At 39.5% G+C, this 17344-nt stretch overlaps 1 protein-coding gene and 1 non-coding gene across 5 annotated transcripts in view; one reads left to right on the forward strand and one right to left on the reverse strand.

Moving 5' to 3' along the window:
* Positions 1-1376: 1376 nt before the first annotated feature.
* LOC113890662 lies at positions 1377-1483 on the forward strand. Its single transcript, XR_003510608.1, has one exon. It is a non-coding gene; the product is annotated as a U6 spliceosomal RNA (small nuclear RNA).
* Positions 1484-6289: 4806 nt separating this feature from the next.
* CHD1L (chromodomain helicase DNA binding protein 1 like) overlaps positions 6290-17344 on the reverse strand; it is a 64507-nt gene continuing 53452 nt past the window's right edge. For 3 of the 4 annotated variants that reach the window (XM_027535401.1, XM_027535409.1, XM_027535404.1), the window contains exons 18-23: positions 17027-17223; positions 15567-15665; positions 8613-8683; positions 8392-8506; positions 7549-7657; positions 6290-6664 (exon numbers count right to left, since the gene is read on the reverse strand). In XM_027535401.1, coding sequence (XP_027391202.1) covers positions 6586-6664; positions 7549-7657; positions 8392-8506; positions 8613-8683; positions 15567-15665; positions 17027-17223 — 670 coding nt within the window. In that variant the 3' untranslated portion in view covers positions 6290-6585. Of the gene's footprint in view, positions 6665-7548; positions 7658-8391; positions 8507-8612; positions 8684-10280; positions 13422-15566; positions 15666-17026; positions 17224-17344 lie in introns of those variants that run through there. The other variant, XM_027535405.1, reaches the window with a different exon arrangement.

The following is a 17344-nucleotide window of genomic DNA, read 5'->3' on the forward strand; positions in this document are numbered from 1 at the left end:
CTAAACTGAAAATTAGCAAGGAAACACAAACTTTAAATGATACAATAGACCAGTTAGACCTAATCGATATCTATAGGATATTTCACCCCAAAACAATGAATTCACCTTTATCTCAAGTGCCCACGGAACCTTCTCCAGGATAGATCACATCCTGGGCCATAAATCTAGCCTTGGTAAATTAAAAAAAACTGAAGTCATTTAAAGCATCTTTTCTGATCACAATGTGGTAAGATTAGATGTCAACTACGGGAAAAAAACTACTAAAAAGACAAACATATGGAGGCTAAACAACACACTTTTGAATAACCAACAAATCACAGAAGAAATCAAAATATGCATAGAAATGAATGAAAATGAAAACACAACATCTCAAAACCTATGGGATTCAGTAAAAGCAGTGCTAAGGGGAAGGTTCATATCAATACAAGCCTACCTCAAGAAATAGGAGAGAAATCAAATAAATAACCTAACTCTACTAGACCTAAAGCAACTAGAAAAAGAAGAAGCACCCCAGGGTTAGTAGGAGGAAAGAAATTATAAAAATTAGGGCAGAAATAAATGCAAAAGAAACAAAGGAGACCATAGCCAAAATCAACAAAGCTAAAAGCTGGTTCTTTGAGAAGATAAATAAAATAGACAAACCATTAGCCAGACTCATCAACAACAAAAAAAAAGAGGAAGAATCAAAACAAAATTAGAAATGAAAATGGAGAATCACAACAGACAACAAAGAAACCCAAAAGATCATAAGAGACTACTATCAGCAACTATATGTCAATAAAATGGACAACCTGGAAGAAATGGACAAATTCTTAGAAAAGTGTAACCTTCCAAAACGGAACTAGGAAGAAATAGCAAATCTTAACAGACCCATCACAAGCACAGAAATCGAAACTGTAATCAGAAATCTTCCAAAAAACAAAAGCCCAGGACCAGATGGCTTCACAGCTGAATTCTACCAAAAATTTAGAGAAGAGCTAACACCTATCCTACTCAAATGCTTCCAGAAAATTGCAGAGGAAGGTAAACTTCCAAACTCATTCTGTGAGGCCACCATCAGCCTAATACCAAAACAGACAAAGATGCCACAAAAAAAGAAAACTACAGGCCAATATCACTGATGAACATAGGTGCAAAAATCCTTAACAAAATTCAAGCAAACAGAATCCAACAACATATTAAAAAGATCATACATCATGACCAAGTGGGCTTTATCCCAGGGATGCAAAGATTCTTCAATATTTGCAAATCAATCAATGTGAAACACCACATTAACAAATTGAAAGATAAAAACCACATGATTATCTCAATAGATGAAGAGAAAGCCTTTGACAAAATTCATTATCGATTTATGATAAAAAAAAAAAAAAAACCCTGTGCTCGCTTCGGCAGCACATATACTAAAATTGGAACAATACAGAGAAGATTAGCATGGCCCCTGCACAAGGATGACACGTAAATTCGTGAAGCATTCCATATTTTTAGCGATCTTGAGAAAGAAGAATGGAACTGGAGGAATCAACCTACCTGACTTCAGGCTCTACTACAAAGCCACAGTTATCAAGACAGTATGGTACTGGCACAAAGACAGAAATAGATCAATGGAACAAAATAGAAAGCCCAGAGATAAATCCACACACATATGGACACCTTATCTTTGACAAAGGAGGCAAGAATATACAATGGAGAAAAGACAATCTCTTCAACAAGTGTTGCTGGGAAATCTGGTCAACCACTTGTAAAAGAATGAAACTAGAACACTTTCTAACACCATACACAAAAATAAACTCAAAATGGATTAAAGATCTCAACGTAAGACCAGAAACTATAAAACTCCTAGAGGAGAACATAGGCAAAACACTCTCTGACATACATCACAGCAGGATCCTCTATGACCCACCTCCCAGAATATTGGAAATAAAAACAAAAATAAACAAATGGGACCTAATTAACCTTAAAAGCTTCTGCACATCAAAGGAAACTATTAGCAAGGTGAAAAGACAGCCTTCAGAATGGGAGAAAATAATAGCAAATGAAGCAACTGACAAACAGCTAATCTCAAAAATATACAAGCAACTCCTACAGCTCAACTCCAGAAAAATAAATGACCCAATCAAAAAATGGGCCAAAGAACTAAATAGACATTTCTCCAAAGAACACATACAGATGGCTAACAAACACATGAAAAGATGCTCAACATCACTCATTATCAGAGAAATGCAAATCAAAACCACTATGAGGTACCATTTCACACCAGTCAGAATGGCTGCGATCCAAAAGTCTACAAGCAATAAATGCTGGAGAGGGTGTGGAGAAAAGAGAACCCTCTTACACTGTTGGTGGGAATGCAAACTAGTACAGCCACTATGGAGAACAGTGTGGAGATTCCTTAAAAAACTGGAAATAGAACTGCCTTATGATCCAGCAATCCCACTGCTGGGCATACACACTGAGGAAACCAGAAGGGAAAGAGACACGTGTACCCCAATGTTCATCGCAGCACTGTTTATAACAGCCAGGACATGGAAGCAACCTAGATGCCCATCAGCAGATGAATGGATAAGAAAGCTGTGGTACATATACACAATGGAGTATTACTCAGCCATTAAAAAGAATACATTTGAATCAGTTCTAATGAGGTGGATGAAACTGGAGCCTATTATACAGAGTGAAGTAAGCCAGAAAGAAAAACACCAATACAGTATACTAATGCATATATATGGAATTTAGAAAGATGGTAACAATAACCCTGTGTACGAGATGGCAAAAGGGACACAGATGTATAGAACAGTCTTATGGACTCTGTGGGAGAGGGAGAGGGTGGGAAGATTTGGGAGAATGGCATTGAAACATGTAAAATATCATGTATGAAACGAGTTGCCAGTCCAGGTTCAATGCATGATACTGGATGCTTGGGGCTAGTGCACTGGGACGACCCAGAGGGATGGTATGGGGAGGGAGGAGGGAGGAGGGTTCAGGATGGGGAACACATGTATACCTGTGGTGGATTCATTTTGATATTTTGCAAAACTATTACAATTTTGTAAAGTTTAAAAAAAAAACAAAACCCTCCAGAAAGCAGGAATAGAAGGAACATATCTCAACATAATAAAAGCCATATATGATAAATCCACAGCAAACATTATCCTCAATGGTGAAAAATTGAAAGCATTTCCCCTAAAGTCAGGAACAAGACAAGGGTGCCCACTCTCACCACTACTATTCAACATAGTTTTGGAAGTTTTGGCCACAGCAATCAGAGCAGAAAAAGAATCCAGATTGGAAAAGAAGAAGTAAAACTCTCACTGTCTGCAGATGACATGATCCTCTACATAGAAAACCCTAAAGACTCCACCAGAAAATTACTAGAGCTAATTACTGAATATAGTAAAGTTGCAGGATATAAAATTAACACAAAGAAATCCCTTGCATTCCTATACACTAACAATGAGAGAACAGAAAGAGAAATTAAGGAAACAATTCCATTCACCATTGCAATGAAAAGAATAAAATACTTAGGAATATATCTACCTAAAGAAACAAAAGATCTAAATATAGAAAACTATAAAACACTGATGAAAGAAATCAAAGATGACACAAATAGATGGAGAAATATACCATGTTCATGGATTGGAAGAATCAATATAGTGAAAATGAGTATACTACCCAAAGCAATCTACAGATTCAATGCAATCAAGCTACCAATGGTATTTTTCAGAGAACTAGAACGAATAATTTCACAATTTGTATGGAAATGCAAAAAACCTTGAATAGCCAAAGCAATCTTGAGAAAGAAGAATGGAACAGGAGGAATCAACCTGCCTGACTTCAGGCTCTACTACAAAGCCACAGTCATCAAGACAGTATGGTACTGGCACAAAGACAGAAATATTGATCAATGGAACAAAGTGAAAGCCCAGAGATAAATCCACGCACCTATGGACACCTTATCTTTGACAAAGGAGGCAAGAATATACAATGGAGAAAAGACAATCCCTTTAACAAGTGGTGCTGGGAAAACTGGTCAACCACTTGTAAAAGAATGAAACTAGAACACTTTCTAACACCATACACAAAAATAAACTCAAAATGGATTAAAGATCTAAATGTAAGACCAGAAACTATAAAACTCCTAGAGAAAAACACAGGCAAAACACTCTGACGTAAATCATAGCAAGATCCTCTATGACCCACCTCCCAGAGTAATGGAAATAAAAGCAAAAACAAACAAATGGGACCTAAAAGCTTTTGCACAACAAAGGAAACTATAAGCAAGGTGAAAAGACAGCCTTCAGAATGGGAGAAAATAATAGCAAATGAAGAAAGTGACAAAGAATTAATCTGAAAAATATACTAACAACTCCTGCAGCTCAATTCCAGAAAATTAAGTGACCCAATCAAAAAAAGGGCCAAAGAACTCAACAGACATTTCTCCAAAGAGGACATACAGATGGCTAATAAACACATGAAAAGATGCTCAAATTCACTAATTATCAGAGAAATGCAAATCAAAACCACAATGAGGTACCATCTCACACTGGTCAGAATGGCTGCTATCAAAAAGTCTACAAACAGTGCTGGAGAGAGTGCAGAGAAAAAGGAACCCTCTTACATTGTTGGTGGAAATGCAAACTAGTACAGCCACTATGGAGAACAGTGTGGAGATTCCTTAAAAAACTGGAAATAGAACTGCCATACAACCCAGCAACCCCATTGCTGGGCACACACACCAAGGAAACCAGAATTGAAAGAGACACGTGTACCCCAGTGTTCATTGTAGCACCGTTTAAAATAGCCAGGACATGGAAGCAACCTAGATGTCCATCAGCAGAGGAATGGATAAGAAAGCTGTGGTACATATACACAATGGGATATTACTCAGCTATTAAAGAGAATGCATTTGAATCAGTTCTAATAAGATGGATGAAACTGGAGCCTATTATACAGAGCAAAGTAAGTCAGAAAGAAAAATACCAATACAGTATATTAATGTATATATATAGAATTTAGATGATGGTAACAGTGACCCTATATGCGAGGCAGCAAAAGAGACACAGATGTAAAGAACAGACTTTTGGACTCTGTGAGAAGGTGAGGGTGGGATAATCTGAGAGAATAGTATTGAAACATTATATTATCATATGTGAAATAGATCGCCAGTCTAGGTTCAGTGCATGAGACAGAGTGCAGTGAGCTGGTGCACTGGGATGACCCTGAGGGATGGGATGGGGAGGGAGTTGGGAGGAAGAGTCAGGATGGGGAACATATGTACACCCATGGCTGATTCATGTGAATGTATGGCAAAAACCACAATACTATAATTAGCCTCCAATTAAATTAAAAAAGAAAAAGTTCAGGAATCATGAACTTAGTCTTCAACTAAATTGGTCTTCAACACAGATTCTAAATTGTTGACGGGTGAAGAAGCCAGGGAGGAAGTCAAATAGAACAGTACAACACAGATGCTAACATCACTGCTTTCCTTAGAAGGTCATGGCCCCAGCTCTGAGACCCCCTAGTAGCCAAGGTTCCCTGAATCAAGAGCCCAGGCCTGAGGCTTCTCTAGGTATTAAGGGCCTCAAAGCAGCAGAAACCAGGTTGGTTGAGGACAGCCAGCCAAGACTGAGACTTCATGTACAAAAATGTGAAAAGTCACAGATTCTATGGTATCTCCTCTTACAATTCCTTCTCTGGTGGTTCTCATCTCTCTGTCCTCCCCAATCTGACATTTGCTGTCAGTTTTGTGCCACTTCCACAATTCCCTTCTTTTTATTTTTTTTGTTTGTGTCAAGTCTTAGTTGCAGCACATGGGATCTTCCATCTTCGTTGTGGCATACAAACTCTTAGTTGTGGCATGTGGGACCTGGTTCTCTGACAGGGATTGAACCCGGGCCCTCTGCATTGGGAGCACAGGGACTTACCCAGTGGACCACTAGGGAAGTCCCCACAATCCCTTCATTTATTGAAGCTGAACTGAATTTAATGGAAGGGGGAAAGGTGATCCTTGGCTTCTATGAAGCCACTTGTGTTCCTCTGGATCTGAATGTTGAACTGTATGAACAGAAGGCAGGAGGGACTCTGGTTGTCTGGATCAGCAATCTCTCTTCTCAGTCTTTCCCCTATAGACCTGTCTTTCCAAGGCATGAACTGACTGAAGGCATTTCCTTCCGCCAGAACCAACCTGTTCTATTTCCCTTCCTTTCTCCTTAATGCACTTACCTTTCTCACCATAAAGAAATCAGTCTGAGAGGAAGAAAACTAGATTGAGGGGAAAGCAAGCTAAGAAACCTTTAGAGAGAGAAAATGTATTTTTTATTATTATACAAATAGCTATGCATACTGGGGCACTGGCAAACTGCCAAAGGATTTTCCCAAATAACTTTTGCATAGCTGTATTACAGGTATTACACATCAGTATAACACATTCAGGAGAACAAAATTAGAATTCAGAAAACAGAGCCTCTCAGAGGCCCACCAGATCCTGATTCCTTGAATACTCTATTACAGTGGCTTTGACCAACTAGCTTTTTTTCCCCAGCTTTTTCAGCTGGTTGCTGAAGGCTGAATCTGATGCTGAGCTGATTGTTAAGATACTAGCTGTCCTGAGGATGAAGATGAGGCCTGTAGATGAAGGATGGCAGCCTTGCTTCTAGGAAAATAGTAGCTGAATAGGGCGGTCAAGGAATATTTTTCATCACTTTAAAATCGACTCTACTAAAACTACTAGTTCTTTAGTAATTACTGAAATAATCACTCCAGAGGCGTACGCCTTAATTTCCTTTTACCATGTAATAAATCTTTTCAATATTGTTAGTACTTATTACTGTAGAATTATGATGATATACTAAAACTCTTCTGATACTGTCTGAATTGTGCAAATGTATAAAACTTCTCTGCTAAGTTTTTATAGTGATTTAAATAAATCCCCACCAAGTGAATTAATTTCAGTAATTATCTAAGTAAAAGGAGGAAGTTTCTGTATAATTATAGCACTTGGTAAATTCAGCTTCTTCTAATAATTCTGGACTCAGTATTGTGGTTCAAACAATGCTAACTTACAGCAAGCAGATCACTGGAAGAAAATACTAGTCTAGCAAAACTAGATTATGTCCTCATGGTCAAAATGAATTTCATACTGCTTAAGAATACACTGAATTGGTTCAGAAATAAAATACGTCACTTGTTTGCTTATTTTAGTGAACAGAGTGAAGTTCTTAGAACTAGGCCTTGATCTATGGGCCTGAAGGATCTCCAGAAAAGTGATGTGAAACAGATTCAACATGAGAGCAAATGGCAATTGTTCAATTAATTCCCCTCTTCATGTATCTTTTGGCTGTTGGCATGTACAAATGCTGGGGAGTGTTTATCTCCTTGGATATATACACAGTAAGAAAATGCTTCTTAGTTTTTTCTTATTGAAGTGGGGGTAGAGTGAAAAACATGGCAGAAGAGGACCTGGCCTTGGATTAAAAAATGACACCAGAAAAATGCAAGACACTGTCCCCTTCTGAGCTGAAAGTGTACACCATTAGGATAATAAAAGGATACATGTAAGTTGGGATGCCTCTTGAGGCCAAGTGTTTCCGAATAAGTCGCTCAGTACCATACCAGTTAAAACCTTTCGTGGCATGTCCAATGCGTGGAAGATGGACACTTGCTGTTAAAAAAAAAAGTTCATGATGTCTTCATTCATCAAATTGAGTAATGTGTATAAGATATACATAGATGATAATGTATTCTGAGTCACTTTGTTGTTTCCAATGAACAAAATGTATATAATCTTGGTGAGTGCCACTCAAAGCATATGATTATTATATGAGGAGTGACTGCAACATGGGAAAACTAATTCTATAGAACATGAGGACCTACATACAGGCTATGGTAATAAGTAGGTACAATGGGAATAGAATATGATTGATGATTGAGATGTAATTTAAAAAGCAAAGATTCTTTAACAAGTCCATCAGTTTGACAAACTCTAAGACATGCTGGGTTTGGAAACAAAATTAAACTCAGGTCTTTTGGCAGAGAATTGTCTGCTAATGCAGACTGTGACTCTCCGAGAGGGGACAGGATAAAAAGCGTTTCTCAACAGCATGTGACCAGTTTACCTCATCTCTGGTCCTCTGCTTCCTCATCTGTAAAATCATGATACAAATACCCAGAGAATGCAGGTGGTCCAGAGACAAAGGTACAGAAGTGATCAAGAAAGGAAAAGGACTTTGAGAATACAAGATGAGGAGAGTGTTACTTGTGTGGCCTTTCATACTGGGGCTTCCCTTCACCACATATACTGAATGGGATCTTGGCATTTCTCACCTCCCTTTAAAAATCACATCCTACGCTTGGAAACAGAAATTCATCTGTTCCTGAGCAAGTGGAAGGACTTACCTTTCCTTTTCTTTGCTGCTAAAAATATCTTCTTTAGGGCCTCTTCTAGGGCTGCCATCTTAATGCCAGACAGGACATTGGCACGATCTCGGTGCTGGGCCACAATCAAGGCCAACTAGGAGGAATAATCCATTTACTGAGTGGGAGCAGGGGCAGTTTCCCGAGGAGGTGATGGGAGTCAAAGTTTAGCTCCAATAAATTGATGTGGTTTTTTCACTTACCAAATCTTGTCCTTCGTTTCTTGACTCTTTATCATCAATAGGAAATAAAAGGACACCTCCCAAACTCAAATCTGAGGTAAAACAAGACGAAGCAACAGAAAGAACATAAAGTTCACTACAGAATGAGACCCCTGAGGAAGGGCTACTCTGTATTGTCCCTATGCTGTGCCTTTTCCAAAGCTACTCAGGTATAGGTAACAGTGGTGCCCTGTCTTGTTCCTGATATTAGAGGAAAAGTTTTCAGTTATGTGGAATATAATGCATGCTGTGGGCTTGTTGTATATAGCTTTTGGCTCAGTGGTAAAAGAATCTGCCTGCAATGCAGAAGATGCACAGGAGACTGGGGTTTGATCCCTGGGTCAGGAAGATCCCCTAGAGAAGGAAATGGCAACCCACTCCAGTATTCTTGCCTGGAGAATCTCATGGAAGAGGAGCCTGGTGGGCCCCAGGACATGACTTAGCAACTGAACAACGAAACAAAAAACATACTGAGGTATGTTCCTTCCATTACCAATCTGCAGAGGGTATGTCATCACGAAATTGTACTGTCAGATGCTGTCTCTACATCTATTGAGAGGATCATTTTTATCTTTCATTCTATTAATGTGATATATAACATTTATTGATTTGTGTATGTTGAACTATCCCTACATCCCTGGGATAATTCCTACTTGGTCATGTGTGTAATCCTTTTAATAAGTAACTGAATTAGGTCTGCTAATATTTTGTTGAGAATTTTTGCATTGAAGTTATCAAAGATATTGGTCTATAGTTTTGTTTTCTTGTAGTGTCATCTGGCTTTGATACCAGGGTGAAACTGGCCTCATAGAATGAGTTTGGAAAAGTTCCCACCTCTTCAATTTTTTGGAAGAGTTTGAGAAGGACTGGCGTTAATTCTTCTTGAAATGTTTGGTAGAATCTGCCAGTGAAACCATCTGGTCCTAAAGTTTCCTGTGTTGGGAAGTTTTTAATTACTGAGTCAATCTCTTTGCTCATCACTGGTCTGTTCAGATTCTCTAGTTCTTACTGGCTCAGTCTTGACAGTTTGCAGATTCTATAAACTTATCCACTTCTTCCAGGTTATCTAGTTTGTTGGTGTACAATTATCCATAATAATCTCTTATGATTCTATGTATTTCTGTAGGGTCAGTTATAATTTCTTTTCTGGTTTTATTTGGGTCTTCTCTTTTTTATTCTCACTAAAGATTTATCAATTTTGTCTATCTTTTTGAAAACCTCTTAGTTCCATTAATCTTTTCTATTGTTTTTTCTGTCTCTACTTCATTTATTTCTCCTCTGAACTTGATTTCCTTCCTTCTGCTGGCTTTGGGCTTAATTTGTTCCTCTTTTCTATCTTCTTGAGGGCTATGATCTTTCTAATTTCTTAATACTGGCATTTATTGCTGTAAGCCTCCCTCTTAGAACTGTTTTTGCAGGGCCCCATAGGTTTTGGGATGTTGTGTTTCCATATTTTTTTTTGAGATATTCTTTGCTTTCCCTTTCGGTTTATTCTTTGACCCACTGTTCAGGAGTACACTATTTGGTTTCCACATCTTACAGATTTTCCAGTTTTCCTCATTTTATTTCTAGTTTCACACCATTGTGAGCAGAAAAGATAACTTAGTATGATTTCAATTACCTTATTTTGCTAAGACCTGTTTTTTGCCCTATCGTATGATCTATTCTTGAAAATGTTCCATGTGTATTTAGAAGAATTTATATTCTGCTGTTGTTGGATAGAATGTCCTATAGATACTTGTTAGGTCCCTTTGGTCTGCTGTTTGGTTCAAGCCATCATTTCCTTGTTCGTTTTCTGTCTGGATGATTTATGTATTGCTGACAGTGGGGTACTGAAGTCCCCTATTATTATTGTATTGTCTACTTCTCCCCTCATATGTAGTAATATTTGCTTAATATATTTAGGTGCACCAATGTTGGGTGCACATATATTTACAGTTGTTACAACTTCTTGATGAATTGATCCCTTTATCATTATATAGTAACCTTCTTTGTCTTATTACCATTTTTGGCTTCGAGTCTATTTTGTGTAATACAAATATAACTACTTCTGCTTTCTTTTGGTTTCTACTTGCATGGAATATGTTTTTCCATCCGTTCACTTTGAGATATATAATTGGGTCTTGTTTTTTATCCATCTAGACACTCTGTGCCTTTTGACTGATGAATTCAATCAATTTACATTTAAAGTAATTATATATAAGGACTTACTAATCCCACTGTGTGCATTCCAGTTGTTTTGTAATTCCCGTTTCTTTTTCCCTCTGTTTCTGCTTACCTTTGTAAACTGATTCTTTTCTACAGTGGTATGCTCTGGTTCCCTTTTGTCTTTTGTGGATCTGATCTAGGTTTTTACTTTGTGGTTACTATGGGGCTTTACATGAAACATTTTATAGATAGAACAGTGTATTTTAGGAGGACAGCAACTTATATCCAATTGCCTATAAAAGCTCCACCCTTTCACTCCTCCCTTTTATATTACGCATGTCACAATTTACCTCTTTGTATGTTGTGTATTCATTAGTAATTTATAGTAGCTGTAGTTACTTTTACTGTTTTCCTTTAAGCTTTATATTATAGTTGAGTGGTTCACACACCATCTTAATACCAAGTTGGTTTTCTAAACCTTACTGTACATATTTTACTAGTGTGTTGTATACTTTGACATGTGCTCGTATCAGTGATTAGTGCCTTTTCATTTTGGCTTGAAGAACTCCTTTCAGCATTTCTTGCAAGGCAAGTCTAGTGGTGGTGAACTCCCTCAGCTTTTGTTTGCTGGGAAAGCCTTTATTTCTCCTTCATAGCTGAAAGATAACTTTGCTGTATAAAGTATTCTTGGTTGGCAATTTTGATCTTTCAACACTTCAAATATGTTATTCTACTCTCAGGACCTGTTTCTACTAAGAAATCTGCTGATAATCAAATACGGGTTCCTTTGTACATTATATTCTTTTTTTCCCTAGCTTCCTTTAAGATTTTTTATCATTCAAAGTCTTGAAGAAGGTCTTTTAGCATTGCAATAGCAGGGTGACCTATTAGCTTCATGAACATGTATGTTTTGTCTTTCCCCAGGTTGGGAAAGTTCTCAGCTACTATTTCTTAAACTCGTTTTCCCCTTCTCCTTCTAGAAGCCTAATTATTCTGATTTGTGTTTTTTTGATTCAGTCTCATAGCTTACACAGGCTTACTTCACTCTTTAAATTTGTTATTTCAAAATTCCTATCTCCCACAAATCACTTATTCTTTCTTCCACATGGTTTCCCCTGCTACGCATGCATGCTCAGTCATGTCCGACTCTTTGTGACCCCATGGACTTTAGCCCACCAGGCTCCTCTGTCCATGGGATTTTCCAGGCAAGAATACTAGAATGGATTGCCGTTTCCTACTCCAGAGAATCTTCCCAACCCAGGGACTGAACCCACGTCTCTTGCATCTTCTGCACCAGCAGGTGGATTCTTTACCACTGCACTACCTGAGAAGCCTACCTTGTTCTCTACTGCATTCTTCATCTCATCCACTGACTTCTTCGGCTCTACAATTTGTTTGGGTTTTTAAAATTTCAATCTCTTTGAAAAGAAGTCACTATGTTAACATATTTTATTCCTGATTTTATTGAGTTGCCTTTCCGAGTCTTTTTGTAATTCACTGAGTTTCTTCATAACTGCTATTCTGAATTCTTTGTCAGTTAGATCACAATATTCTGTGCCTTTGAGCATGGCTGCTGGAGAACTGTCATCTTCTTTCTGTGATGCCATATTTCCTGATTTCATATTCCTGGTACTTATGCACTGGTGCTTTTGCATTTGAAGTAGCAGATATCTCCTTAACTCAGTGCTCATTACCTTCAGCAGCAGACAGGGTATTACATTATTTAGTATTGGTATTATCTCAGTTTTTCCTGTATGTTTGTGCTCCACTCTTCTTGCTCTGTCTTGTGGCCAAATTTTTAAGCTTTTGTGTATTCTCTGACTTTTACAATTCATCAGGCTGGCTGGGTACCTTTTTTCCCAGAAGGTGGAGCTATAGCTCAAGTCTGTGGTTTCTTCCTTGCCTGCCAACATGACCTGTTTTGAGTAGGATCCTGGTCTACCAGAGTTCACTTTCATGGATACACCAGGGAGCCGGCAGCAGAGCCGAGGGAAAGTGTGGGTTTAACACTTAGTGTGTTGGGACTACCACACACCTGCAGGGAAATTTTCAGTTACTTGTGCATGAACTTTCTACTGAGCACGTGCCTTTGACACCATTTGAAATTCGTATCTGCCTCTTTCCCAATATCCTTCACATGCCTTTGACACCATTTGAAATTCATATCTGCCTCTTTCCCAATACCCTTCCTCCGCCCAGGATGGGGAGCTACCACCTTAGTACTCCAGATGCTGGCAGAGAGAAACAGGTTTTTCCAGCTGCATTCCACCTTGTGATGGTAGCTGCCAGAAAAATCAGCCCTTTGCAGTGTTTTCCTTGGTGGGCCAGGGTTGGGGTTGGGAAAGTTTCCCTTACCACCTATGCTGCAAACAAACTTATATTTTTCTCTTTTCTCCAATGATGTGCCAGATCTCCCTTCAGGAAGGATGGACTTAGGCAAGTTCCATGTGTGAGTACCTGCAAGGGCAACACTCACCTGTTTTTTGCCCTACTGCAGTGAGAGGGGTCTAGGCAGTTTCACACTCTGCTGGTTCTTGCCTGTAATGGAGATTTACCTCTGTCTTACCAGTTACAGTGGTGGGTGAGACTCCTCTTGGGTCTTCTAAAAGACCCACCAAGGCACTTTTGTTCAGGTGGGGATGTCTAATCCATGGGGTAAAAAAGAGGGATTAAAAAGAGGAATGTCTTTCGGTACCATGTCACCCCCTTCACTCTTGAATTTTTATGCTTTTCTACTTCAATGCTCCTCAAACACTGCCTATGAAGTATTCCTGCAGGCACTGGAGAGTGAATGAAAAACCCAGAAGTATCTGGGCTGGGAGGGGGTGGGTCACTATGAACTTAAAATTCCTTTTAGAAGAGTCTGATGTTTGTTTTAAATTATTCAAATACTGTATTCTACTATACATATTTGTATTTGTATATTTTCCTATCTCATCCAAATCAAATTCTCTAGAGAAATGTTTTAATTCTAGGCCTCGAATATTTCAGTTTGAACCTTTTGTCCTCTCAATCCATCCTGCATACCCCAATCTTTTTAAGTCATTCTAAAATACTGGGCTGGCCAAAAAGTTTGTTCAGGTTTTTCCATATGATGGTATAGAAAAACCTGAACAAACTTTTTGGCTAACCCAGTATTTGCTCTGCTATGTCATTCTTCTACCCAAATCTCCCATGTCTAGACATTGGATAAGGTCCTGCCTTAGAATGCCATCTCCCTGGACAAGTCATTAGTCATGTGCAGTCTTCTATAATGTGGCCCAAACCTCTCTTCTTTAAAACCTAACTTTATTCCTCAGCCTAAACTTTCTACTCCACTCTGTCCGGCCTACACACCATTCCCCTAAAACATTCACTGTAACTACCTGGGTCATTCAATACCCCATACTGGGACTGGTGGGGTTACAGGAGATACCAAGAAGAATGAGATATGGTTATGGACTCTCCTACCCTTTCTCTCCACCTATTTAATCTCAACCCATCCTTCCAGGCCCAAGATAACTTTCACGACTTCCTTCAAGCCCACATTTCATCTACCCTGCTCTACACTATTCCAGTTCTCCCTCAGAAAAGAATGCACACTCCCATCTCTGATTCCTTACTGACCATTTACACCTTACTCTGTGCCACCAGGTTTTACTTTTCACACTTTCTTCAAAATGCTCCAGGGTGATGTGACTGCCCTTGGGGGGCAAATCTAGTGGGCTTTTCCCAGTGCTCATCCTCACTTCAGTGTCTGACACTGCAGACCACTTCTTGACACTTCTCCTCCCTTGTACCCCAAAGCACTACACTGTCAAGGTTCTCTTATTTTTCTGACAATTCCTTCTTCCTTCTCCTAAATGGAGGTGTGTTCTCTGCCCTCCCATTTCTCCATCCTCTCTCCTTCAGGGTTTTAAACAAGGATCCAAATGGAGACTCCTCAGTCTGTATCTGGCTCCAGCCTCCCCTGAATTCTCTCCTTTTCAAACTGCCCAGTCAGTATCTAGATTGGGTTAATCATGGCAACACATATTAAACCCTGTAATGTGTTTCAGTAGAAAGACTATTCACTCTAAGTCCTTGCATCCCTTTCTACGTTAGAGAAGTGAGCAGAAAAACCAATCTCCAAGAAATCTGAAGAGCTCTTCTCTATTGGACAAGATCCTTTAACCTCTCAATTCCACAGGAAATAATCACAATAATCATTTTACTCCTCTTGCCACTTCGTGATTGCCACACATAAAACGAGGTGCCTGGCCCCTTCTCTCTGCCGAGGGAACACCATTCAGCCTTCAAGTTTCCCCAGACAGCTCTGCTTCCGTCTCCGGGGAGTGTTACACCCTAGTCTGTGCTAACTTCATAATACAACCTCCTTCCTCTCAGCACCCAGCTCCTGTTAGCCCTTCAATGGTATGTCTGATTTCTCTCCCACAGGTGTCTGACATTTCCAGGAGAAATTCCCTCAAGAAGATAGAGTGAACTGGGTAAACAATGAAATGAACTTCAAGCCAATACTTCAACATGCATGCAGGGATTGACATTTATCAAAATACTTACACATTCATTATCCTCATTATAGTCCCAGGAGGTAGATGGAAAAAGTATTATTTTCAAATTACAAATGAGAAGGCAGGTACAGGGAGGGGGAAGGGATTGCCTTAAAGTCACGTATCAACTAGCTTTAACTAATGGCAGAATTCAGACTCCAACTAGCTCTTCTGACTCCTCATCTAGTGTTTTTTAACCCACCTAATGTCCTCTCCCTCTTATTCCATCCTTAACCCTTCTCTCTGCTTTGCTCCTTACCTTTCATTTTTCCAGCCAACTCATATCTTTTTCTTGGCTCAGCAGATCTTGTTTCCAGAGCTGTGAATAAACCACCTCTGCCCCAGCGGCCAGAGTCATCTGATAGGAGAAAGAGAAGATTTTCTTCTATAGGAGGCAAAATCCAGTCCACAATTTAAAAAAAATGGTATGCCAAGTATACTTGATTTTTCAAAGGGCAGAAACAACTATCTAACCTCCAAGCATATTACACACTGGACTTGTCAAGTATGTTTAGGTTTTCTGGAATATACCTGGCCATCATAACAGAAAAGCATCAAAAGAATCAGTGTTCTCAAAGAGCAGAAGCTCTGTAGTCCTTCTGTAATTCCTGGAAGATGGCTAAGGAAGGATGTAGAGTAGATGTAAAACCAGAAAGAGTTGAAGCATTGATAATACAACAGCTTACAACTCCCATTTCATAGGTAAGAAAGGGGAAAGGTTAAATGACTTATTCAAGCTGGTACTAATACAGCTGGTTAATACTCTGTATTCAGTCATTCATTCGATCATACTATAAATATTTGTCAGTATTACACGTCAAGAACTCTTTTATGCTCTAGGGTTACACCAGTGGGGGGAGGGGGGAAATCTCTGCTCCCATGAAAGTGTGAAAACAGAAGTGTCCAACTCTTTGCAGTCTCTTGGACTGTAGCCTATCAGAATCCTCTGTCCATGGAATTCTTCAGGCAAGAATACTAGAATAGGTGGCCATTTCCTACTCCAGGGGATCTTCCTGACCCAGGGATTGAACCCAAGTCTCCCGCATTCCAGGCAGATTCTTTACAGTCTGGGCCATCAGGGAAGCCCAGTTCAATGAAACACCACATGATATATTATGTATATATCTGCTTGTTTCATTGTTTGTTCACTCAATGAAACAAACAAGCAAATACATACATAATATGTCACGTGGTGATGTGTCATCAAGTAAAATAAGGTAAGAAAGTAAACAGAGAAAAACAGGGGTGAGTATGGGGTGTGGGAAGTCAGGGGAGACCTCTCTTTGAGATGTAGACATCTGGACAATGCTTGATGTTGCTAAGTGGGGAAGGAGCATTCTAGGAAGAGGAACTTCCCTGGGGGAAAAAAGTGCAAAGGTCATGAGGGAGACTATGTTTGGAGTTTTGTTTTTTCTCAAACCATTTATTTGGCTTATAGATGTAGCCTCTGTGTACTCTCTTAAAAAGTTTGTGCAGGGAACAAAGCAGATATTATCCCATTACACATATAAGAGAATTGAGGCCTGAAGAAGTTGGATTTGACTCTTACCTTTCTTCTTTACCTGGTTGAGCACCCTAGTCTCCTGGTTCTAAAGTTCACACTCTTTTTGACCACACAAGGCTGCCCTAAGCCCATTAATCTCCCCTAAGACAGGGCTCTGCCTTGTCTTCCCCAGTTCTTGGCACCTTAAGGATTGAGGCCCCACCATGTCTACCTACCTACGCAGTGCACAATGACAGCATCCTCCGCCCCAGCCTGGGGGTGGGTGACGTCACCGCTTACATATCTGATGGAGGTTGAGTCTGGGTCCTCATATTCCAGTTGGGCAGAGCTCTCATCTTCGCCGTCCTCTGGTTCGCTCTCCTCAGAAGGCAGGCAGAAGGACTGGTAATTGTTGGACTCCCACCAGGCCATCCTTCGAGAAACCAGAGGGGAGAGGAATTAACTGGGCCTATCACTAGTTCCCTCAAAGCACATCCTGGGCTGTGATTCATAAACGGTGAGTGGCAAGTGGAGATGCAATTAGAAACTCACCC

Source organism: Bos indicus x Bos taurus, chromosome 3 (assembly GCF_003369695.1).
Source record: "Bos indicus x Bos taurus breed Angus x Brahman F1 hybrid chromosome 3, Bos_hybrid_MaternalHap_v2.0, whole genome shotgun sequence".
Classification (NCBI taxonomy): domain Eukaryota; kingdom Metazoa; phylum Chordata; class Mammalia; order Artiodactyla; family Bovidae; genus Bos; species Bos indicus x Bos taurus.